The sequence below is a fragment of the Pleurodeles waltl genome, chromosome 8 (genome assembly GCF_031143425.1).
Source record: "Pleurodeles waltl isolate 20211129_DDA chromosome 8, aPleWal1.hap1.20221129, whole genome shotgun sequence".
Classification (NCBI taxonomy): domain Eukaryota; kingdom Metazoa; phylum Chordata; class Amphibia; order Caudata; family Salamandridae; genus Pleurodeles; species Pleurodeles waltl.
Genome location: NC_090447.1, coordinates 720198114 through 720224031, shown reverse-complemented (window position 1 = coordinate 720224031; position 25918 = coordinate 720198114). Strand labels below are relative to the sequence as shown.

The following is a 25918-nucleotide window of genomic DNA, read 5'->3' as shown; positions in this document are numbered from 1 at the left end:
TCAAACATCTGCATCATCCACTAACTATCCACCTATTAGGGATGTAGTGTATGTGTATCTAAAGCCACAAATGCTACAAACTGAATATATTGCTTACTCAGTAAGCAACTCTTCAGAGTGTAGTGCTGTAGATTCACAATCGCCCAACCATCTCCCTGATAGTCAGTGGTTGCTAAAGAGGTCTTTGCTCCTTTTTCCACACTGTAAACACGATCACTACAATATCTGTATCATTACATACTCTCTCTCACCTGCTGGAAGACAAAACAATCTAAAAATAGTGTCAGTGTGCATTAGCGATTGCAGGAGGAGTTGCGTCATATCTTGTGACTCATAATCTGCCTTTGACGAAAACCATCTTGCAAACCTCAGAGCCCAACACTAGATTGCTGGTGTATGCAGAGCATGTGGATCTACAATACTACACGCAACAAACAGATGTTTTCAGGGTTAGTAACATATTCCCTGTTCATTCAGTCCTGCAAGACCTCTTGGTCTGAGCACACTAAACAGACCATCTCTGGAAAATGCTGCTTTATATCTATTCTGAGTTAAGAAATCTGCAGTTAGACATTTCCATCAGTAGAACAAGTTGCTTACCATTTGTAATGTTCTTTCTGCTATATACTCTATCCAACCACAGATTGCTTACTGCCCTTCATCTTCCCTGTTTTATGGTGTGGTCTCTCTTTTTTTTTTTTTTTTAACCAACTATAAAGGTCCCAAATAAGATCTGCATACTGGTACTTACAATTGTTTTGTGCTTCTTTTCCAAGGGCAAGGAAAGTGTCAAGCAAGAAGCTGACATCCAAATGCAAGGATGCTGCTTATATGCAGCCTTGCCCTAGCACTTCCTTGGTGAAACAAAAAAGCCAATGTGGAGCCTACTGGTGCCACCTAGTGTCTACATGTGAGTACTGCTGAGGACATTTCCAGATCCAGTCCGGCGCCTGAGGATATTCTAAATGTGAGGAATCTGCAGCTAAATAGAATGGCAGCCAAAAAGAGCATTACAGAAGATAAGTAAATTGGTTTTTTTTTTGAGTGCCAAAACAGGTAGAAGATGGGAAGCTCTTGAGGCAACACAAACCACCATTTCTTATGTCAGCAGTTTGGCACTCAGAAGTTACAGATTTGTACGTTCAGCTGCCTTTCTTTTCAGAGCTGGCAAACCGTGTTCATTAACTAGCCGTGCTTGGAGTCTGCATTAAAATTAACAATCAGCCACATGAGAAATGTGTGCACCATCTTTTTGTAAGAGTAACTGCACCTTTAACTCCACCTGTTTGTACACAGAACTGAGTAGTGAGTACACACCAGAATATAGTACCCGATCTTGATAAGCTTATCAAAGTGATTGTGTAATGTGATTGTTCTTTATTGAATATCAGAGGTCTCAACGTACTTTCTCTACAATAGTTAAAATACTAATAGAGTCCAAAATACACATTAATGTCAGAGTTTTGGAAACCTCAGGTGAACCTTAGTGAGTGGAAGACCTATAGATCAAAGTATGGCAAAATATGAATATTAAGTCGCTATTTGGGACTCTATTAGAGAACTGTTGCTCCAGCTCCAAAAGAAAATCCAGGGGCATTTTTGCTGTGCGTGACCCGGGCGATCATTGCACAAACTTTCTCATAATTTTTTTTCCTCTCTGCAAGATATGAAGTAGAAGTAATAATTTGTTTGGTCATTTCTTAACGTTAACAATCTATTATGTAACACATAATTCATGTATTAAATTATTACATACATCACAGTAGTACAAAATCTAAAGAATAAAAAATGGTCTTTTACGGACTTCTGTTTCATGATTTAAAAAGTGTCTCTAAGACTCGTTAAAAATGGAATTAAAGCAGTATGTCTGCTCCATCTTCTTACACAATCTGTTTCCCTCATTTTTCTTTGTGCCAAAAACGTGGTGTAATAAGGATCAAAACAAAATCTAGCCTTCATTTAGGCCTTTGAAATAGCCCACCAGGTCAGAGGAGGCACTTGACTCAGTGTCCTCGTGAATGTCCCTTTGCCTTAGAGATGTTTGCTTGCCTGGCAAGGATAGCTGGTGAAAATGCATCTGGCATCAATTCCGCCACTGACCTATCAAAATTGTTTCTTAAGAGATTAATCTTGGGAGCTTTTGTTCTGTGAATGGCCAGACTCTGCAATGTATCTGTTGCGTAATGGTGAACAATTTTACACATGCTTATACCAAACTATGTATACCACTTAACAGTGTCAAGGTTTTAATTAAAGCAGTAACCATAGTTGTAATTTTTCGTTAATTTTTTTTTAAAAAAAAGCAAAGCAGCAGCCAACTAAAAAGCTAACAAAACACACCGATCGCTATAGTGTGTGTTTTTGTATGAGTGAAAGCATTTATATGTGGAAAATAAAATTTAATGTAATATCAGTCTCTTGGATTTTTTTCCTACATCATTACCAAGGAATCCAGAAAGAATTCAGTGTTTTTAATTGGTGGTGGTGGTTTGTTTGTCACGCTTATCAGCTGTTTGTAAATCTGTAAACATGTAGTAGACAAAGGACAGTTTAGTTTGATTCAGTTTGTACCTCCGATTTCTAGGAAGTCTGCTTTATAGCAACCCTTAAAAAAAACAAACAATGCAACGCATTCGTGCAAAACCCAAGGTATCAGACCAGTTTCTCCAAGAGGGGAACATGTCTTGATAATCAATCTGTGTGTATATATATTCTGAGAATCAGTGTATCCACTCTTTGGATTTTAACCATCGTATTTGGCCAAGAGCGCCTGTCCGTCATACTTTTTCTGATGATCCCTTTATGAAAGGTTAGACTGTGATTTAGTTTTTTCTTTTTAGCAAGAGGATGCAAGGATTCTGGTCACTTGATTCTTGTGCTTAGCAGTTCCCTGCAGTATGTAGCGTTTGCTGGAGAATCTGACAACATTCTGTTATGCGCACACAGCTATAAGTTTAAATTAAATCCAACAGCTTTTGGTGAACTCTAGATGAGTTAGCACTATTCAGAATGATTGGCGGGCAAGCACCATGGGATTTGTTATTAAAGGCAGTTGGGAGCAGGCTAACTTTTAATGTTAAATCCAAACTTGTATTATCTTCAAAAATCTCTTCTATTTTAGACACTACCAATGGATAGCATCTAGGAGACTGTTGTTGAAAATGTTTTTGTGGACAGACCCGAAATTGAGGCTTTGGGTCAGCCCATTTCTTACCATCGACTGGTTTTCTTGTCAATTCGTTATCCTAGTTCTTGTTCCATGGCTTTCATTCTTCTTCTTTTGTTTGTCGCCACCGCATGGAGCACAGTTACTTTACCATATTTTTGATTGGATGAATTGTATCCTTCCACTGCTTACATTCAGGGAACTACCTTTTGCATTTTCGATTGGCGGTCCAAAGGAGCACATGTGTGTGTTTTGCTCTCTCCTGCCACCCCTGAGGTTAGACGACCCCCTCCCCACCAATAAGGTAGGAATAACGTGGTTTGGATTTTTGAAGGGTTGTGCACTCACCAGGCCACTTGGATGTAGATTGTCAGAAGTGGCAACATTGTCATGCAAGTCACTCTCCCATATTGAAATCAGTTACTGCTGTGTTCCAGGTCACAGTAGTGTTGTACACAATCATTTTGCACACTGTCTTTAATTGAGAAAGCTGCATTTGTGCATCTGGGACACAGATACAAATTGCGTGAATGCATGCTGCAAATTTACCATGAACATTGTACAATAAAAGTGATGCAGAACAAGTGTATTGTGCTATTGCGTACCAATCGCAAAGCAAAAAGCCCAATTAGAATTTGTTTGTGATAAATTGCACAATTTTGCATTCTCCTACTTACTCTAGCGTTGTAGGCTGGGATTTCTTCTTTGTGAGCTGTAATATATGCAGTGACCCTCTGCTAAAAATATCTTGAACATTTTTAAATTATGATGAGTACTCTGCAGCAATAGAATAAATAACGCTTATACTGATGGTTATCAGTAATTGCCAACAAATAGCCACCATACCCAGCACAAATGCCAGTGAGGAACAGAACCTTATTTCTTCAAATGCAGACTTAAACTGTAGATGCCTCTCTAATGCCAATTCACATAAAATGTGCCAAAACAGCGCACAGGAGCCACCATTTAGGTCGTACTGTCAATACATGTATAAGAATCATTTAATTTAAAATGATCTATTACTACATATTTAATGAATGGACTATAAGACATTATGGAGTGGCCACTTTAGATAGGCATAGCTGTATGAGACTACCCGAAGGAACAAATGGGGGTCTCAGAATGTGCACAAGGGCATCTACCACTGGACCTCTGTTGACATAAAATGTTAAAAAATATGTAGAATTAGTTCTTCGAACCCTTACTTATGTTTAATATTTGATTAATGAGTTATTTTGGGTATCTGCAAGTCTTGCTATCAATGCAGTGCTTAATTTGTACTTTTTGATTCCGGTGCTGAGCACCGGCACTTATTTTTGCGGCCCGGGGCTTATTCTTCCGCCTCATGTATTAGCTGCGAGCAAAAGACAAATATGGAAAAGACGGACGAAGGGAAAAACGAAAAACTGTCACGAAAGTAGAAAGCTGCTAGAGTGAGCTGAATGGGCAGGAAGTGGCTTTATATGGATTGAAGAGGTCCGAGATGGCTTCAGGATTACGCTGCCTCAGTATTCCGTGCTCGCACATTTAATTCCATCCCCGCGTTTTTAATTTTTAAGAGTAAGGCTTTGGGCACTGGCACCTTTTTATGTACAAATTAAGCACTGTATCAATGTGACCTTTCAATGAAGACGGTCCTGCATCAGTTACAGTGCACACTTCTGTTAATGATTCTCTCCGTTTATACATGGTTAGAATTGGGCCTATCTCCTTCACATCATAAGCTGTCATATATCACATGAGAACATTGAGAGCTCAGTTGAAGACAGTGGCGTGGCTCAGGGCTAATGATGACTGGTGTAGGCCTGCAGCTCCAACATTGCAACATTTGTCCATTTGTGTCCCTGTTTAATTTAGAACATTTGACTCTCAGTGGGTGAAATATTTTAATAGCCTTACACCATTTCTGCATTGGGCTATACCTGTTGTTAAAGGCCCACACACTCGTTATAGACCCTCACCTGCAGCTCAGACCTATATCTCGGGCTCAGGGCCTTTAACAACTAGTATAGCCCACAATGGTGGCCTATAAGACTACACTGCAGGGCTCGAAAAATCATAAAAATGTTACTAGACCTGCAGATCGAGTAACTTAAATCTACTCCACCTGACTGTAATGTACTTGACCCACAAACGGGTCTCAAATGTGTGATCATAGCCAAATAGTTTACAGGGTCGCCTTTTTCTTAATTCTCACATATGATTGCACCTTCAAATATGTGAGCTCAGCATTTCTGCAGTATAAAAAAACTCTTGTTTGATTAAGTAAACTAAAGTTTGCTGCATGCATCACAAGAATCTAGCCCACATACCTATGAGGTCTAGCCCACATAACCTAGGACTTCTTTTAAGTTACTAACAACATTGCCATCAGGGCAGGGGTGTTTCTCAGTTTGTTTAAACACTCAATTTTAATAAAATGATGTGGTAGCATATTGTCATCTACACACAGTAACTTTTCAAGAAATGTCCAAAAACCTCTCCACTAACTTGCAGCTTTACTGATAAAACTATATAGTGTATTAACAGTGTGTGAAAATTGTTTTTCAGAAAACATATCCTTTGCACATCAACACGTACAGTATTCTGATTTGCTTTCATCCTATTAAAATATTTTTTCATCACACAGAAATATAATAAAGGGCTTTCACAACTACTGAAATACATTTTGAAATGTTTGCACAATTTACTTAGTCATTTAAATGTTGTGTGTTAGGAAAAACCTGCCACCCTACATCATTTTATTTTACCTTCTAAGCAGCAAGTTACACAGTTCACCTACAAAGACCTGGAACTCTGCAGTCAGAAGTAAAATTAATTGTAAGAAAAACTGACTTTTGACCTCTGTCTGTGAACAGAGCAAATGTGACATTGGAACAAGATTCAAAGGCATCTTTTATTGCCCGTCCACTTTTCAACTGAACAGAACACCTGTTCAGTGTAAACTTGCCAGAAGGGACAAGTAAGTATTAAAAATATAGCTCGACCTTGTCAAATAAGACTAGCCAATGTGAGTGATAGAGTTTATTTTTTAGCCCTGTACTGTATTTCATACAAAAAAAAAATCTTACAGACTTCAAGCTGCGTATTCCTTACTGAATCTTGAGATTTTCAAGCTGTACCTGTGCACATCAGTAGATGGCGATGTTCAGCTCCACATGAGCATCATTCACGCCAAGAGTACCATGTGCGGTACCTATATAGCCACCACTGCAGTGCACTGACATCCTTCTTCTTTCTGCGCCAGTCAACACAGATTTGGAGAGCTATCAACACAGATTTGGAGAGCTATCTCCAGTCACATTTTGACTGACTTTTTTCAACCCTTTGTTGAAGATTTTTTTTAGGAGTCCTTTCTTTTGGTGTGCGAGGGATGTCACCCAAGAAACTAACAGAGTTTAAAACCTGTGATGCCTGTCACATGCAGGTGTCTGCGACAGACCCACATTTAGTTTCTTTGTGGTGCTTAGAGCTGGACCAGGTCTCCAAGGCCTGCGAGGACTGCCACAGCATAAACCTAAGGCAGCTGAGGCAACGTTACCTGAAAAGTCTCGCCGCCTGATGTCGGATGACTGCACAACGCCCTAGATCACAGTCATGTGGAAGGCCCTGGGACAATTCTATGAGCCACTCAGATGCTCGCCGCCCTAATCCAAATAGTCAAGTAAGTCTCACAAACACAAAGTCGAAGCATACTTTAACTTCTCCGCACAGGACCAAGTCCTTGGTAGAGGCACAGGAACATCAGTAGCACTCGGGTCTTGCTTCTCCATGGAGCCTGTGTCTGGGTCAGCTCCACACTTCTCAGTTTCCCAAAGCCTCCCCAGATTTTCCCAACACGCAGTGACCCCCGCACAACTTGAGGAGTTCTATCAGGCCATGAACCTCATATTTGGGTGGCCCGACACCTCTGGAGCTCCTTCAGGCCACTTCGGATTGGGAGAAGCCCCTACTGGATTCCAGCCAGCAAGTCTGCTGTTGGCACTAGTTGGGCCTTGTGGATCCAGTGTTGGATCCAGAGTGATTCTGATCGAGACTTCCCAAAAAAACCTTCAGTACCATCGTTCCCAGTACTGTTGCGGGGCGACTCCTTCATCATTCCTGACTCCGATATTGAGCCAGAATGCCATTGACTCCAGGGCCGGCCGGTACCATGCCCTCCAAGTCAGAGCCAGTGCCTTTTTCCTTTGATGTGCCTGTAGAGGGAGAAGATTGTGAGGGGCTCCATCACCCCCTAGATGATCCAGAGAAAAAGTTGTATTATGAGGAACTGGCAGATGCAGTGGGTTAGACACCACACTGTATACTGGCTTGGTCCACCGTAACAGTTGTGGTGGTGAGGGCTGCTGAGGTCCTGGACCTTCAGTTGCTGTCAGTGGCAGTCAAGGCAAAGGTCTTGACATAAGTACTTCAGGTGAGAGTTTCCCACTCCAAAACCTTTACTCCCTTTCAATGAAGCCCTTACACATGCCCTACTTAGGGCCTGGTCGAAACCCTGCCTGGGGCTCCACTGCAGAGGACAATTGCCCGTCACCATTCCCCTGCTCGGAGGATCCTAGTTTCTTCACCAAGCACCCCACCCCGGAGAGCTTGGTGGTCCAGCCTCCCACCTCCCAAGTCAACCCTGGCATGTTCCCTACCACTACACCGGCTAAGGAATCCACAAGGCTGGGCACATTTGGCCAGAGGATGTTCCCTTTCACCAGCCAAGCATAGGGATCAATGAACATCGCGTGCCTTTTGGTCAAACACACCTACAATGTATGGGATTTGGTTGTGCAGGTATTGCTGATCGTCCTAGAGGAGGCACGAGCCACACTCTCACAAGCAATTGCCGATGGGCGAGATGCAGCACAGTTTACTGTGGGCTAGATACAACTGACGTACTGGGCAGTACAGTAGCGCCGCTGGTCACACTCCGACACGACTCCTGGTTGAGAGCCACTGGCTTTTCAGGGAATTTCCATGCTTCCCTCATGCACATGCCCTTTGATGGCTATCACCTTTGTGGTGAAAAGACAGACTTGGTGCTGGAGTGCTTTAACAAAAGCAGGGCTGTAGCCAGATCTTTGGGCCTATCCACAGCTCCCCACCAACCCCATTCTCTATTCCACCCCTTCCCTGGCTACGCTAGGGACTACCAACTGTGCCCTTTCCCACCTAGCCATCACAGCCAACAGACTTACCAACATTTTTGTGGCCACAAACCTGGTTCCCACAGGCAACATGGGGCCACCAGCCAGAGGTCGACCCAGTCTATCTCCTCCCCGGCAGCTGCCATCCCTTTAGTAAGCCCCTTTAGTTAACCAGCATGGGCATCCGGGTGGGGGAGGGAGGATGTCACCTGTACCACTGGCTTTCCATAACACTGGACAAGTGGGTTCTAAAGAGGAGCTACTCCATCCCCTTTCTGGAACCCTCAACCCACCCTTGCCATCATATCATGATCAGCTGACAGAGAATCATCCAGACTTGCCCCATCAGGACGTACTGCCTCTTTCGGCCAACAGGGCCATTTTGAGGGTGCTGGGACCAGAAGTAAGTATTGGGTGCTTTCCTCACTCCATTCTGGTGTCCAAAAAAAGTTATGGGTCTCCGTCCTATTGTTTACCTGAGCCTTCTCAACCTCTTCCTGAAAAAATAGTTCAGGATGGTCACGTTAACTCTGGTCCTGTCTGCCCTTGATCTGGGAGAATGGACAGCAGCCCTGTACTTGTGTGACTCCTATTTTTATATCCCTGCCCTGTCTGTCCACAGGCATTACCTGCGGTTCACAGTGGCCCACGAGCATTCTCAGTTTGCTATGCTTCCATTTGATCTTCAAAATGGTTCCTCAGGTGCTCACCAAGGTGATGGCAGGGATTGCATCATGTCTGCGGAGATGTGGGGTTTTCGTCATCCCCTACCTCGACGAAGACAGTATTGCCTCAGCGGTCATATCCCCACTACTGGACTATGGCGGATCTACTGCACTCACTGGGATTCACTATAAACGTGCCAAAGCAACACCTGACTGTTTCTCAGACACTCCCTTTCATTTGAGCTTTTTTGGACACTGCAGTTTTGGGCCTGTCCTCCCAAACCATGAGTCCAGGATAATGAGACCATGATTCCAATGTTTCAGCCTCTACCCTGGATTTCGGTGAAACTGACTTTGAGGCTGTTGAACCTCATGGCCTCCTGCATCTTGCTGGCAACACATGCCTGTATGCATATGTGGGCTCTGCAGTAGGACCGAAAGTGCGAGTGGGCACAGCCTCAGGGAAAGGTCTTCGACATGGTCCAGATCTTGGAAGAAACTGAAAAAGATCTGGTGTGGTGGTTAAAGACATGAAATTTGGTCAGCAGCAGACCCCTCTATCTTCCCCACCCAGAGTTGACTTTAGTGACAGAGGTGTCACTCATGAGTTGAAGCAACTATCTGGGAGAGGTGGAGATCAGAGGACTCTGGTCTCAGGCGGAGTCCCAGCTCCATATCAACCATCTGGAGCTGCAGAGAATGGCACTGGCATTAAAAGCCTTTCTCCCTTTGGTCAAGGGAATACTAGATCAGGTGTGCACCACTGCCATGAGGTACTGCTACAAACAGGAGTGGGTGGGTTTGTGGACCCTCTGTCAAAAGGCCCTGAATCTCTGAGCATGGCTGGCAAACCAGGGCATTTTTCTGATGGTTCAATGCCTTGTGAGATCTCTGAATTGCAGAGTGCACAAACTCAGCTTTAAATGCCTAGCAGATTACAAATGACGTCTCCTCCCAGAGGTGGAACAAGGTATCTTCCGAGACTGAGGACAACCTTGTTTAGCTCTAAATGCCACTGCCTAGTATAGGCAATTATCCGCAGTTTTGTACACTAGAGTTCCCAAGGACACACTCTCTCTGAGATACTTTTCGTCTTGAGTGGTGCTCTGGCCTCCTGGATGTTTTTCCACCAATGGTACTCCTGACCAGAGCTCTTGAGAAGATTGGAATGACTGGGCCCAAGTCATTCATGTGGCTTTGAATTGTAAATACAGTGTGGCATTTTGAACTCCTGAGCATGAGTATCAGTCCTCTGGTCCGACTGCCCCTTCAGGAGGATCTTCTATTGCAGCAGTAGGGCAGAATCTTGCTCCTGAACCTGTGCACCCTTCGCCTTCATGCGTTGAGATTGAGAGATGGCAGTTCACTGCCTTTGACCTTCCTCCTCAAGTCAGTGATGTTATTCTGGCAGCCAGGCAACCCTCCACCAAGACAGTATACGGCTGCCGTTGGGACAGGTTTGTAACACAGTATGCATCTGAGAACATTGATCTTCTTTCTTGACAATTATCCCAGGTTTTACTGTTTGTCCTTTCTCTAGCCCAGTAGGGCTCTTCTCTGGCTCTGTTAAATGTTTCTTATCAGCTTTCTTGAGGTTGCTAGACTAAATCTTTGTTCAAGTCACTTAATGTGACTCGATTTCTTGAGGGACTCCATAATCTGTTTTCCCCATGACCATTCATTATGCTCCTATGGGAGCCTTAATCTAGCCTTGACTTTCCTCATGTGCGCACCCTTAGGGCCGCTGCACATTTGCCCACTTCTACTATTACCCATCAAAACAGCTTTTCTGTTGGCTATAACATCAGCCAGGAGGGTCAGCAAACTGCAGGCAATCTCTGTGAACCCTCCCTGCATGACCTTCTACCCAGACAAAGTGTTTGAGAACCCAGGCCTCCTCCTTCCTGAAGGTGTTGAGACCCTTCCATGTTGGCCTAAATATAACCTTGCCTGCTTTGTTTTCGGTGCCTCACCCTTCTAAGGAAGAGGAGAGACTCCCTCGTCTGGACCGAAAAAGAGCATTGTCTTTCTACGTTGCCGGTTGTGGATCAACTCTTTCTTGGGTATGCCGGGGCAAAGAAAGGCAAGACTGTGGAGAAATGGACCATTTCATTATGGATTGTACTTTGCACAGAAGCCTGATACTCATTGGCCAAGAAGCAACCCTCTGAGTCCTTGCACGCTCATTCCACCAGAACCAAGGCTGCAAACACTGCCTCAGCTCGCAGAGTCCCTGTTTTGGGCATTTGTCAGACAACAATGTGGGTGTCTTTACACATGTTCACCAAGCACTACTGCCCGGACATACAAGTCCGTTGTGACAGGCACTTTGCCTGTTCAGTCCCGAAGGACTTTCTGGTCTAAACTATTGATATGTCCACCTCTGGGGAGGTATTGCTTGGGTATCTGTTCTAATGTAAGTAATCTGTGGCTAGAAGTCTCCATCAAATAAACAGTTACTTACCTTTGGTAACGCCTTCTCTTAGAGACTCATTCCTGCCACAGACTCCTTACTGACCCTCCTGTCCGCCCACACTAGTGCATCAGCATTTTTTGTGGTTTTGCGCATCTGACATGGAAAGGTTCCAAAAAGAAACTGATGTCAGCCCGCTGGTACTGTACTTATATAGGAACTGTGCATGTCACTTCTGGCGCCGATGCAGAGTCCAACAGCGTCTCCTTCCTGCGCACAGGGGTACTGTTCAAAAATTTCTGGATCCAGTCTGCTACCTAGAGGTAATTCTAAAGTAAGTAATTTGTGGTTAGATAGGGTCTCTACCAGATAGGCATTACCAAAGGTAAGTAACTTGTTTTTCAATACTTTGAGGATGATTTTGTGACAGCAGTGCTTTTAAAAAGAAAAGAGAACTGTCTGGTCAAGTTACGCAGTCTGGAAAGTTGTAGCTTGTTATGCTAATATAGTCATTCCAATGAAAAATATCTGCATATAGAGCCTTTTTGATTCACTTTAAGTAGGGGCGGAGGAGGCATTCTTTTGACTAAATAGGGTGTTAAGAGCAGACGGATGGAGCAGTCTTGTGAGTTAATCCTACATTTTAGGTAGCTCAATTTTCACAAGATTCATCTTTGGTGGTTACAAGATCTTAGTAAAAGTTTTTTTCCCCAAACTCTTGCTTATAGCCACAGGTAAGCCTGCAGCCTTGATATTTTAAAGTATCACTGTAGTATTTTTCACCAGAATTGTCTTGCTGTCTATTTCTTTCAGGATGCCTGTGATTAACCCATTCCTCTGCCCTGGGTATTTGAAACAGACTACTGAAGAAAATAGTAGAAAGATGGATTTACCATATGGAATTCGTAATGGAGGTTAGTATATTCCTGTCTGCACTTTTTCAGTAAAGGTTGACATAGAATTATTTTTCACTTAAGACTCATTTCCAGAGGTGTATATTATTTATACCACTCTTCTAATTAGTTAAAATAATTAAACAAGGTTCCTTTTAAGGGGCTAATAGTTGAGATGCAGGAGTGATCAGCATACTACACTGTTCAGAAATCTCGAAATTAATGTGTTGAGAATGTGCAGACATTGCTTAATTTCTGCACGTGGTTGCAGATGGTGGTAGGCATCAGAACTCATTTTTGTGCACCAGGAACTCATTACATCATCAGGATTTGGCTTTGAGCAAGATGGAGGAAACCAATTGATAAAGTAGAAGGAAGGTAAAAAATATGGAAAAATATCACCTGCAAGAATGAAATTGAGAAAGGAAATGTTAACTGGTGAAAGAAAGAGGAATGAGATGGAATTACAACTTCGCAGCCTTTGGTACCCTGATGGTGGGCTTCTATTATAGTCTTTGGCCCCATGAACTTTTTCTAACAAATTAAGCACTAGATGGTGTAATTGATCACAAAAGATAAGCAAGCTAAAATCTGTATTTAATCCTAAATAGAACTAAATACGTTGTCACGGCTCTGCAAAATATGACATTCGAAAGCTTTCTAATCAAGCCTACCTGCGGGTCGCAAAATAATTTTGATTTGGTGCACCATCATTGCTGCCAAGTTTTCACATGGCCTATGTATGACAGTGTAAATGCAAACATGTGATGCTTTAAGTGACGTTTTCTTGTGAGTAAAGTCAAGGACTCAGAAAAGGAGGTAGGCTAGGTTAATACAATAGGAGTGTTAAAAGAACATTTCCTGCTAAGCAGCTGATCACTTCCATTGTATACATTTAAAAAAAGCTATAATCCTACATGGTTGTTGAAACAATAATGCTGGGCAGCACACCTGATGTCAAAACGTTAACCGTTTCCATCTTTTGCACCGATCCAGAGCAAAAAAACATTGGCTTGCAGCTTCAACAATATTTTCATTCCTCCATTACAGAGCTTGCCTTTAGAAAACTTTTTGATTGAACGGCTAGTTCGGGAAATAGTGTTGCCTAATGGCCCTTTTCTGCTTCATTACCCCTCCTATGTTACTTATATTGCCTTGGATTGTCCCCAGTTTGCACTACTGTCCAACTTAACTGTCTTCCCCTTTGATGACTCTCCCAGTAAGCTTTCTCAAAAGTAAATGGGTTGTAACGTATTTTGAAGAAAAGTAACATCATTTTATGTCCAAGTATTATTTTCTCATGGCCAAAGCAGTTAAGGAGCCTCAAAATAAACTACCACCAATAAACTGAATAACCTCTACCCTGCCGGCTAAATGGCGCTTCAGCAGGCCATCCCTTGGAAAAAATAGGAGTAGACAATTAATACTGTAGTATTTTTTGGGTATATAACTGCTGTAAGCACTAGGTGTTCACCAGCAATTCCAAAGAGAAAAAGATAAGTGTTCACAGATCTTTGCGTTGCACACTTCTACTGAATGAACTACTTTAAAGTACTTTCTGCCAGATTAAGGTAGACCATTTAGACTGCGAATGGCATAACAAACCAGGCAAGGTGTTATGACTGTAGGATGAGGACAGACAGGTGTTTAGTTTCTGGACAGAGTGCCCTGCACAAGAAACTCTTACCCCGTTGTACAGAATTTTAATACCTGCGATGTGTGGCGTAGGGTAAAGTGGAACCTTGGGGATTATACCTTCCATAGTCGGAAAAACTGCCACTATTCAAGCTTGGACTACATTTTTATTGATGGTAAAGACAGTGATAAAGTTCTGGGGTTAGAAAATCTATCTATACATTTATCTGATCATGCTGCCTTTCTTTAAAAGATCAAGCCGAAGGTTGCAACCAGATCATAAGGGAAACAGTTAATAGGAGAATATTCCTCCAGTCAGAGATTATGAATGGAGGCAAGAGGGGAAACAGGTGAGTTCTTTAGCTGAAACATAACATCAGTTCCAATGTATATGGTATGTGAAGCATATAAAGACTGGCTAGAAGGAACCCTTAAGAATTCCTAGCTATCATGGACTAAGAGAGAAATGATGCAGGTCTCTCAGTTTTAGGAGATTGTTACAAGAGCAGAAGTAGCGCTGAGAGCAAACTTGATTAAAGGATATATGAGATTTTTTTTTTTACACTTATGTTTTTTATTATGGTTTTCAAAACACTACAATACTGAAAAGCTTTGTGTATGGAAGCAATTGTGACTGATTTTCAATATTTATTGCAATATTTATTATCTACTTTGTGTGAATTACTAGAAGTGCCATTAGTTTCAACAAATAAGGACCAGAAACCTGTTCTGAAAGAAAGAATAATTAATATAATGTTTAATTGACCTTTGAATAGGAATTACATTGTTATGTTATAGCAGCCTGGTTGCAAATTAAAATAAATGCCAGTCAAAGTTGGTCTTGAAATAAGTGAGAGGAGAAAAATAATAAAAAACAAACTGGTGGTTGGGAGTTGCTATATAAATTTATGAATAAGATATTCACTTTAAACTATCTTAAGGTATAAAATGTGTTGAAGTTTCAACCCCCAGATCATTAATCATATGGAGTGTTCCTCAGAACAAGCATGGTGTACACAGGTTTACTGCAGGATTCAAATTACAAATATATAAACAAGTTAATTAAAGAAACAGCCTGTCTTTAGCAAGTATATGATTACAGCATCAGTGTGCAATTGAGGCCGGTTCCATGAAACGGAGTGTATCTGTGAGGTGCAATAAGTAACCAGTAATACATGAAATGAAACAGGGCTCACTTTACATCACCACACTATAGCTGGTGGGAAAAGATGCACTGATGGCTTTACAAAATAATCATGAAATGTTGATCAAGGTCATTAGCAAGGTTAAGGCAGTTGTAATACCAGACACTTCTGATTATGAAGGAGAAACAAATCAATATTTGTCCAGCGTGGAGCGCTACAAGAAGGCTTTAATCCAATAATCTACTACAGTCTATCATTAACCATACACGTGGTGCTTTAAATGATGGTTGGCTGAGTCAGAAAGAGCATGGGTTCCTCAAACAACATACACACACCCCATGTATGTACATGCTAACTCAAATGTACAAAAACAAACTATAACTTGCCACCCTCTTGTGGCAGCATGTGGGTCTGTGTTGGAGCCCTGTTGCCTTCTTCCGGATACTCTTTGTGGAAAACACCAGCTCTTTTATTATTCGATAGCATGGACTTCATAGAAAATCTCACCAAAATCGGAAATTCTGGCCATACAGGATATAGAGCCTCTCTATTTCAACACTTCTTAGCCTCATGTCCTCCTTATCATTGGAAATATCCTATACTTGCAAACTACACCTTGCCATGTGCCCACCAGCTTCAGAATTGATGGCTCTAAACCTTGCTGTTAACAGAAATATCTGCAGGCTGAAATTGCTGGTAAAGTGGGAAACATTATTTGTTGACCATTTTGAACAAGACTGTCTGTCCTCTGAAAGATATCTCTAAGCATTGTAGATAAATATGTAGAAGTGATACACAGATGATGTTTTTTTTTTTTTTTTGGTGCGGTACAGGAAGCTTACTTTAGATGGCAGAACAACCTGAGGATTAATTTAAATGTTAATCATCTGATAGAGACTTCTAGTCGCAGATTCCCTACCTTAGAATTTTCCCAAGCGTCAGTCTGGATCCGGAGATTTTTTTTCGAGCAATACCCCTGCGTGCCGTTTGGTGGCGTTAATTGACTCGGCCGTCTGCTCTGTGGTTGCTGGATATGATGTCATGGGATGTATATATAGGCACCAACCTGGCGCTCTGATGTCAGTTCTTTTCTTTCGGCACCAGCTTATGCACAAATCTGGAGAAGAGCTACTGACAGTCGCTTTTTGACTGGATTTTCAACTTTTTGTCAAAGTTTTTGGACTTTTCTGTAGCGTCGATGATGTTCAGGAAGACCGGCTTCAAGCCATGTGACTCCTGCCACTGCATGATGTCTGTGATGGATCTGCACCTGGTCTGTTTGTAATGGTTGGAGCGTGACCGCGACCCAAAATCGTGCTCCGACTGCTGGGTCATGAACCTGAAGGCTTCAAGGGAGCGATCCCTGAAGCTGCTCCCAGCCCGTCATCCGACTCCGCCGTGCTCTCAGTCGAGAGGAAGGTCCCGAGACCACTTGCGGAGTCACCACCTCCACTCCTCTTCATCCCATTCTAAGTCTTTGGGACACTCGGGTAATAAGTCGAAGAAGTATGAGCACTCTCCTACTTCAGTCCATCAGTAGGGTGACGTGGGACAAGGAGCGTCTTCGCTCTAGGCCTCTGTTCTTGGAGCTTACAACTGGGATGGCTCCACACCCCCCTGACTTTCCGTAAACCGGAGCCACCCCTGCCCAACTCAGAGTTTTACGAGGTAATCCGCCTTATTTTTGGGCAGGCCAGCCCGTTGGAGAGCCCTCGGGCTCCACAGGTTGGCAATGGCCACTTTGGGTTGAGCACCAGCAGCTTCGGCCACTGTTCCGAGGGGCATACAGGGATCTACGTCTGGATCCAAACCGGCGTCTGTTGTACCTTGACCTTCCCCGACATTGGGCGGCATCAACCCTATACTCCTTGCCAACTAATTCAATCTACGGCAGGGCATTTGGTCCCTAATTTGGATTTCAACCCTTATTCTTATGGATCTGAATTCAGCGAGGGTATGGAGGGGTCGCTGGACCCTTTAGAATACCAGTTGGAAGATCCTATGAACTAGGCTCAGGCACTGGGTGAAGCAAGTGTGTTGTATACCACAATTGATGCCAATAAGCTTCCCCCTCCCCCCCCCACCATTGCTAAGGAGGAGGGAGCTTTTACTCCATGGTGGTGAGAAGAGCAGCCGACGTCTAGTACCTTGAGCTGCCTTTGGTGGCTTTCTGGACTAACCTCCTGACAGAGGTGCTTCAACCTGGAGCTTCCACATTAGATCCTCTTTTGCCCTTTAATGAAGCCCTCACTGATATTCTGCTGGACCCATGGTCCAGGCCAAGAACGGGGGCCCTGTTAATACAACAAATGCTCGCCGCCATAGGCCTGCGCCTCACAACCCGGCTTTTGTTACTCAACACCCTACCCCAGAGTGCTTGGTCATCTAAGCCTCAACCTTCCATGGCCTGTTCCCTTCTGCTTCCCCCGAATAGGGAATCAGAGGCTGGCTCATCTTGGGAAGAAGTTGTTCTCTTCCTCCGGCATAGCATTGGGGTTGGTGAACACCGCTTGCTTTTTGGGCCATTACACCCTTACTTTATGGGAAACTGTCGCACAGGTACTGCCACAGGTCCCAGAGGAGTCCCAGTTCATTCTCTCCCAAGCTGTTGCTGATGTGAGAGACGTGGCAAAGTTCACCATCAGATGCTGGCTGCATATGACCTACTCTCTTGGCAGATCGGTTGCGTCAACGGTGGTGTTGAGATGCCTCGCCTGGTTACCTACATCTGGCTTTTCAGGGGATGTCCAGTCCGCTCTGATGGACATGCCCTTTGATGGCACACAATGAAGGATCACCTGGCACTTCTCCACGAGGAGGTTACGGCTGTCTTGGTGAAGGGAGCCACAGAGAGGGTCCCTGTGCCAGAAGTAGGTCATGGTTGTCCAAAAGGACAAGGGCCTCACCCCCATCCTCGACCTCGGGGGCTCTCAATCTCTTCCTCAGGAAGGAGAAGTTCAAAATGCTCACTCTAGCTCAGGTTCTCTCTGTCCTGGACCCTGGAGATTGGACGGTAGCGTTGGACTTACAAGACACTTATTTCCATATTCCCGTCCTGCCTTCCCACAGATGTTACTTGCGGTTCGTGTAGGTCATAAGCTTTTTCAATTCACTGTGCTCCCCTTTGACCTTACTAGCGCCCCTCGAGTGTTCCTCAAAGTGATGGTGGTGGTCGCAGCTCCTCTGCGCACTTTAGGGGTTTCACTCTTCCTCTTCCTCTATGACTGGCTATTGAAGGCGAGTTCACCCCAGGCTGTCATCTCCCACTTCCAGACTACGGCGAACCTCCTCCATTGGCTTTGGTTCACTATAAATGTTCACACATGACTTCCTCTGAGATGCTCCCTTTCATCGGAGCTGTTCTGGATTTAATGCAGTTTCAGGCCTACTCTCCAGAGCGGCTAGTCCAAGATATTCAGGCTATGATACCAATGTTTCTGCCTATATCTTGGATTTCGGTGAGAGACTCTGAGGCTGCTGGTCCTCATGGCCTCCTTCATCGTTCTAGTAACTCATGCCAGATGGCATATGTGGGCTCTGCAGTGGAACCTGAAGTTTCTGTGGGCGCAGCATCGGGTAAATCTCTCCAACATGCGCCAGATCTCGGAGGAGAATGTGTGAGATCTGCAGTGGTGACTTCTGAACTTCGATTTGGGTCAAGGGCGGATCCCTCTCACTTGCCTAACCAGATCTCACCTTAGTGACAAATGCGTCACTCCTTGGCTGGGGCTGCCACGTGGGAGAGGCGGAGATCAGAGGAGTCTGGTCTCTGGCAGAGTCAGTTAAATATCAACCTTCTGGAACTCAGGGCGATCCGATTGGCATTGAAAGTATTTCTTCCCTCTCTCAAAGGGAAAGTGGTGCAGGTATTGATGGACCACACTCCTGCCATGTGGTACTGCAACAAGCAGGGTAGAGTGGAGTCGTGGACCCTTTGTCAGCAGGCTATTCGCCTTTGGACATGGCTGAAACAGCAGGGCATATTCCTGGTGGTTCAACATCTGGCACGGTCTCTGAATGCCAGAGCGGACAAACTCAGCTGTTGCTGCCTGGACAATCACGAATGGCATCTCCATCCAGAGGTGGCACAAGGTCTCAGCAATGGTGAGAGCCATGATCATATTTGTTTGTCTCCGCAGAGAACATGCAATGTCAGCTGTTCTGCGTGTTGGAATTCCTAAGGCGTCTCTCACTCGGCAACGCTTTTCATCTCGAGTGGAACTCAGGCCTCTTTGCGCCTTTCCACCAAAACCACTTCCACCCAGAGTTCTCAAAAAGATCAAGAACAACTGGACCCAAGTCATTATTGTGGTCCAGGACTGGGCTAGAAGAGTCTGGTATCCCGAGCTCTTAAGCATGGCCATCGATCCTTCTGTCAGACTGCCCCTTCAGGTGGATCTTGTGTTGCAGCAGCAGGGTACGGTTCTCCATCGGAACCTGTCCAGTCTTCGCCTTCTTGCGTGGAGGTTGAGCGATGGCAGTTGACAGCTTTTGACCTTCCGCCCAAAGTCTGTGATTTTATCTTGGCAGCCAGGCGTCCCTCCACCAAAACGGTATACACCTTTCGTTGGAATACATTTGTGGCATGGTGTACGAACAAGTCTGTCGCCCCCCCCTCTCTGTCCCTCTTTCTGAGTTTCTTCTGTTTGTTCTTTCTTTGGCCCAGAAGGGCTCTGCTCTGGGCACCCTCGAGGGTTATTGTCTGCCATCTCTGCTTATCTCAGATTGCCTGACTAACCCTCCTTGTTTAAATCTCCCATTTCCTAAGGGTCTTGCCCATCTCTTTACTCCTTCCCTTTTCATAATGCCCTAGTGGGATTTGAACTTGGTTCTTATTTATCTGATGTGTGCTCCCTTTGAGTGGTTTCACAATTGTTTGCTTCACCTTCTCACTCTAAAACTTGTATTCCTTGTGGATATCGCCTCTGCCTGCAGAGTGAGTGAGTTGCAGGGTCTTTTTTCTAAGACACCTTTCCTCTCCATCCACCCTGACAAGCTGGTGCTTCGTACTAGGGCTTCTTTTCTCCCTAAAGTAGTTACGCCCTTTCATGTAGACCAATCCATCACTTTGCCTACTTTTTATGCGCCCACACATCCCTATTAGGTATGGACCCAAAAAGAGCATAGGCATTCTACCTCAATCGTATTCAAGAGTACTGTGTGGATGATTAACTATTGTGGGCTATGTGGGCACAAAGAAAGGTCGGGCAGTGCAGAAAAGAACCATCTCAAGATGGGTTGTTCTCTGCATTAAAATGTGCTACGCTTTGGCTAAGAATCAACCTCCTGATAGTTTGTGTGCCCACTCTGCCAGGGCACACAGCTGCAACCACTGCGTTAGCACATGGAGTGATTTCTAGGGACAGGGTTTTCCCTTCCAGGGCCCTAGTTCAGGCACACCATGTCAGTGTGCTTCATGGCTCTGAGCTTCTGGCGTGGAAAGTCACGAAAAGAAACTGACGTCAGCATGCCAGGGTGATGCCTATAAATGACCTGTGATGTCTTATCCGGTGGTCACGACGCTATTGAAATCACTAGACCTGCAGGTCTCGTAACATTTTAAAAAATTTACGAGGCCTGCTATTAACAGGAGTACATTGCCCGACGGGGACTCCGAACAGGACATGATTTAGGGTATGGCTTACATTTGTATTTGTTATTGTTGGATGAGTAGTTTTTGCCTGAAGCATTTAGTCCTCTGAACCTTGGTTGGGGTGGGGAGGATATGATCACTTGTGTTTTTAGTCAAGTTATGGAGTCAAATACACTTTCTACCACCAGCAAACGCCTGGAAACATCTAGGATCGAAGGTGCACAGTGATGGGCTGGGAAGAATGCACTGAGATACACTCAGCAGTCAAATAACACCTTCCGTCATAAGCACACAAGTATACCTCTAGTTATAACCTGCTTACAAGGAATGTGCGTGGCATAGCTACCCCCCATGAATCAATACTGGGTGCAGGCCTATCTCAAGCACCGTCTTACAAGAAATGTATTTGACACACGTGGAACTTTTCAAGCTACAGACAAAATGGAGAGGTCATGTTTATGGCACTACCGTGTCTGCCTACCCATGAGGAGTGCTCCTTTGGATTGCCCAAGGGGTTAGAATACACATCAGGTCAATGAGGGAAGTTGATACATTATTGTTAAGGGCCACTTAGTTGGGACACCATTGCCACTGTTGGGCATTTAAATAGCTATCTCTAATAAAACAGCCTTTGATAAAAAACACTTACACTAGCACTTTCCAGCCATCCTAATACCCCAGGTATCGGAGCTGGCAATTTTAAATGTGCAATACCAACTTGGAGGCTCCAGGTGGAAGCTTTTGGAACCCCACCGCCCCCTCCACCCCACCTTCCCCCAAACCCGTACTGGGAAACCATAGTGACATCCATTACTCAGTAGTTCTAGATTAACAAAGATACTATTTCCACTGGTCCCTAAAGTGGGATGTCCACTGTTGGACCTGGTCCTTTTTGCAGACTTTGTGCCTTCTTCCTCCTATTTTTTCTGACCAGTTTCTGTTGGCTTTAGGACTCTGGGCACTTTACCACTGCTAACCAGTGCTAAAGTGCATGCGCTAGCTATGTAAATTGTATTGGTTATTGGTTTATCCCTGATTGGCATTTTCGGTTTATTGGTAAGTCCCTAGTAAAGTGCACTAGAGGTGCCCATGGCCTGTAATTCAAATACTACTAGTGGGCCTTCAGCACTGATTGTGCCACCCATAGGAGTAGCCTTGTAATATGTCTCAGATCTGCCACTGCAGTGTCTTGTGTGCAGCTTTAAAACTGCCAATTCGACCTGGCAAGGGTACCTACTTGCCAGGCCCAACACCTCTAAGGTAGGCCCTAGGAAACCCCATGGGCAGGGTGTGGTGTATGTTAAAGGTGGGACGTGTACTGATGTGCTTTACATGCCCTAACAGTGAAATACTGCCAAATTCGTTTTTTACTAGTGCAAGGCCTCTCTCTCTCATAGGTTAACATGGGGATGCCTTTAAATAACTTAAGTGCAGTTTCCTTTGGGAGCAGATAGAGATTTGGAGTTTGGGGTCTCTGAACTCACAATTTAAAATACATCTCTTGGTAAAGTTTTTTTTTTTAAATTGTCAGTTTGAAAGTGCCACTTTTAGAAACTGGGCATTTTCTTGCTTAAACCATTCTGTGTCTGCTTGTGTATTGCCTTTCTGGGTCATACTGACAGTTGGGCTGTTTGTGAATCTCCACTAGACAGTGACACAAAGGGAGCTGTGGTGTAGCCTTCATATCCTGATGGGCCATTAGGGCTAGAGTGGGGGGAGTGGTCACTTATACCTGAATGGGCTATCCCTGCCCTCACGCAATGCAGTCTCGAACCCCCTGGTGTGTGTCAGTGGCCAGGCCCGGGCAGTGCAGGATCTTGTGAACAGAAACTTTCCTTTGATGTTTGCGTACTTCAAAGGCAGAAAGGGTTATACGTAGTGGTCACACAACCCCAGATTTTTAGATTGCTTCTGGAACCAAGAGGAACCTCTGGCAAGGAGAAGAGCTGGAGGTGGAGTACTGCCCTTTTGCTTGTTACTGTTCTTTGCTGAGTTGGACTGCAGTTTCTGCTTTTGCCTGAATGAGGCAAAATACTAGACTTTGTGGTATATTCCTGCTTGTGAAGAATCTCTGAGGGTTTGGACCTAGCTTGCCTCCTATTTTGAAGTCTCAGGGCCATCAAAGACTTCCTCTGCCAGCACCTGGACACACTCTGCTGAGACTCCTGCCCTGGCAAGTGGTGCCCTATCCAGTCCCTGGGCCCTTGAAAGGTGAAACTGAGAGCAAGGACTGATGTCTACGCACAGGAAGCAGTGCAGAGAAATGTTTGACACACCACCTGCAACGCAGCTGTAAAAACTACGCACCACGCGCCTCGCGGCTGAAATTGATGCACCACCTGTATCGCGATGGGGAATCGACGCATCACTTGCATCACGGCTGGAGAAATTACGCTACATCCGCTTGCAGCTCCTAAAAACAACACAAACCCCACACAGCTCAGTTTTCCATCACCGTGCAGCCATATGTCTCAGGCACCTTCGTTGGGCGTCAAAAAATTAACATAAACCGGCGCAGATCCAAGGTGCCCCGTCCGGAAAATGACATACGGCCTCACTTGCGAGTGTGAAAGTGACGCATCTCTGACTTTTTCAATGCACACTCGTCCGGGCAGCTTTATTTTTGTCGCAAACCAGGTACTTTGCTTAACAACAATGTTTCCATTGTTTTTTATGAAGTAAAATTCTATTATGTTGAAAACTCATATCTAGACTTTTATATGTTGTTTTTTTGTCGTTTTTGTCTTGTTTGAGTTAGATAAATATTGCCTATTTTTCTAAACTGGTGTAGTGCCAATTTTATAGTGTTTTCACTGTGTTTGTACAAATACTTTGCGCATTGCCTTTGAGGTAAGTCTGACTGCTTGCGCCAAGCTACCAAGCGGGTGAGCAGAGGTAATCTAAGTGTGTATCTCCATTGCCCTGACTAGAGTGAAGGTCCCTGCTTGGACAGAGTTTAAACTGACTGCCAACCAGAGACCCCATTTCTAACACCCACAAAGTGGTTGTACGAGGGCAATGCGTTGCCACTACCAGACGGGTTCGCCGGGTCCTGATTGACAAATTACTGAACGCAGAGCGGGAGCTGCATCACCTTAAGACAGAGGTGGCCCGACAGACCACCGATGTTGAATGATGTCGGTGGCTAAGATCCAAACGTAATAAGACTGAGACACAATTGGGGAAACACAATTAAAAACTACAAACAACGCTCCTCTATTTGGAAGAAGACCAGTTTGGCAAATTGCTGGCCTGGCTGGTAAGGGCAGGCTAACAACTGACCCCGATAGGTGCCATCGAGCTGAAAAATAGTACGATGGCTAACCCCCTAAAAGGACGTAAACAACGCATTCAGAGAATATTACCAACCTTTGTAAGCGGCAGGTGAAACACCTTTTACCATCTGTGTGGAAGGATTCTTTCAGAACCTCCCATTGCCCAGTTTAGACCGTCTACAACAAACTGACCTGGAGGAGCCCCTCCATTTTGAGGAACTGCTAGCGGCCATTGCTCAGGTTGCACGGAACAAAACACTGGGCACTGATGGCCCACCAAATGAGAACTATGCCACCTGTGCCCAACACTCTAACATTTCCTGAACATGTGTAATGAGGCACAAACGCTGGGCCAACTCCTAGACTAGCTCTGTGAGCAGCTGATTGTGGTCCTCCCTAAACCGGGCTGCAACCCACAGGATGTCTGGTCATACCACCAACTGTTGCTACTTAATCTAGATTATAAGATCCTGGGAAAGGTACTAGCCAACAGACTTCTCCCTGTGATTGGCATCTTTGTTTACAATGATCAGTCAGTGTTTATACCAAGATGGACTACCTTCTTAACTATCTTGTGGCTCTTTAGTCTCATAGAGACTACCCCCACACCAGCTTTGACCCCAGTAGCTGTGTCATTTAGATATAAAAAAAAACAAAAAAAACATTCAATACCTTGGCTGGGAATGCCTGATGAGTTCAGTGGAAAAAAGGGGCATGAGACCAGGGTATCTTGGATACACTGGTTCACTCTAGAAAAATCCGATGCCCTGTATTCAGATAGGCCAACTGATCTACAAGAGCTTTGCTATCCAGCGAGGCATGACAGGGATGCACCTTATCGCCTCTCATTTTCGTCTTGGCCATGAAGCCACTAGCCTGTAGCCTGCCATCTGCAGGCACATCAATGGGGTATCCTGGCGCATGGTGTGTTACATGCAGATGATGCCCTCTTTTTCTTGAGGGATGTTACCACTTCCCTCCTTGTCCTGATGGAGCTAATGGAGGAATTCAGTGCACTGTCGGATCTCAGGGTAAATTTTGCCACATCATGTTTAATTCCCCCTTACTTCAAACCCAGACCAGGTCTCAAATGGTGCAGTGACTCATTTAAGTACTTGGTCATCCAGGTCTACCATACTGACGCTAACCTCAAAGAGAGCAATAGACTCAAAGTATTGGGTTTGCTTTGGAAAGCTCTTCTTTCATGGGGGTCCCTGTCACTATCTCCATTGGGGAGGGAGCGATTGCCAAGATGCCTATACTACCCTGTCTCCCATATTTTTTTTTACTGCATTACTGATCTCCTTACCTTGGAGCTTTTTTCGGGAACTACGTGGACTCTTTGCAGAACTGATATGGTGCTGATACAGATAAACCTGTGCAGTATTTGCCTCCCTCAGCTTTGGGTCGGATTCCCAGAAGACACGTCTCGGGTGAAATCACCAATGTCTGTCTGGTGATTTCTGCAGTGACTCCTGTGACCTCGTCCCATGCCCTCCGGGTCCCCGTGCATTAATTTTGCTTGGCTGAATTCATATACTTATACCAAATCTGAAAAGTGTTTATACGAGATGAAAATGTGTTTTTTTTCAGAACGCATAATGATGTTTGGAGAAAAATGGTTGAATTTCTAAAATGCTTTTAAAGCTGAGCGATAATTCATTTGGTGTTCGGGAGGGTTATTACTAACATTATTACCTTGGTGCATTGAGCATTTCAGCTACAGCTGTTATATATTACCTATGTAAAAGTTTCCAAATTAACAAACGCCTAAAAGTTTGGCCACTTGTTACAGAAAAAACTCATGTGGACAATTTATCTTCTCATAACAATTCCAAAGAATATTTAGCTCCGGTGAAATCAAGAGACAATAAGGTCTCATAAATGAAGGCGGTTTTGGGAATATTGCCATGCAAAACATTACAGCGAGATATAGCATGCACTGGTAAGAATTAATCGGGATTCATAGTGTACTTGGAAAAAACATTGAAAAGTGGA

The 25918-nt window shown here is 44.3% G+C and overlaps 1 protein-coding gene across 12 annotated transcripts in view; it reads left to right on the top strand.

Moving 5' to 3' along the window:
- The window catches only part of ST3GAL6 (ST3 beta-galactoside alpha-2,3-sialyltransferase 6), a 502129-nt gene that overhangs the window by 306693 nt on the left and 169518 nt on the right, over positions 1-25918 (top strand). For all 12 annotated transcript variants that reach the window (XM_069204903.1, XM_069204900.1, XM_069204906.1 and 9 more), the window contains one exon: positions 12193-12293. In XM_069204903.1, the coding sequence (XP_069061004.1) occupies positions 12193-12293 (101 nt within the window). Of the gene's footprint in view, positions 1-12192; positions 12294-25918 lie in introns of those variants that run through there.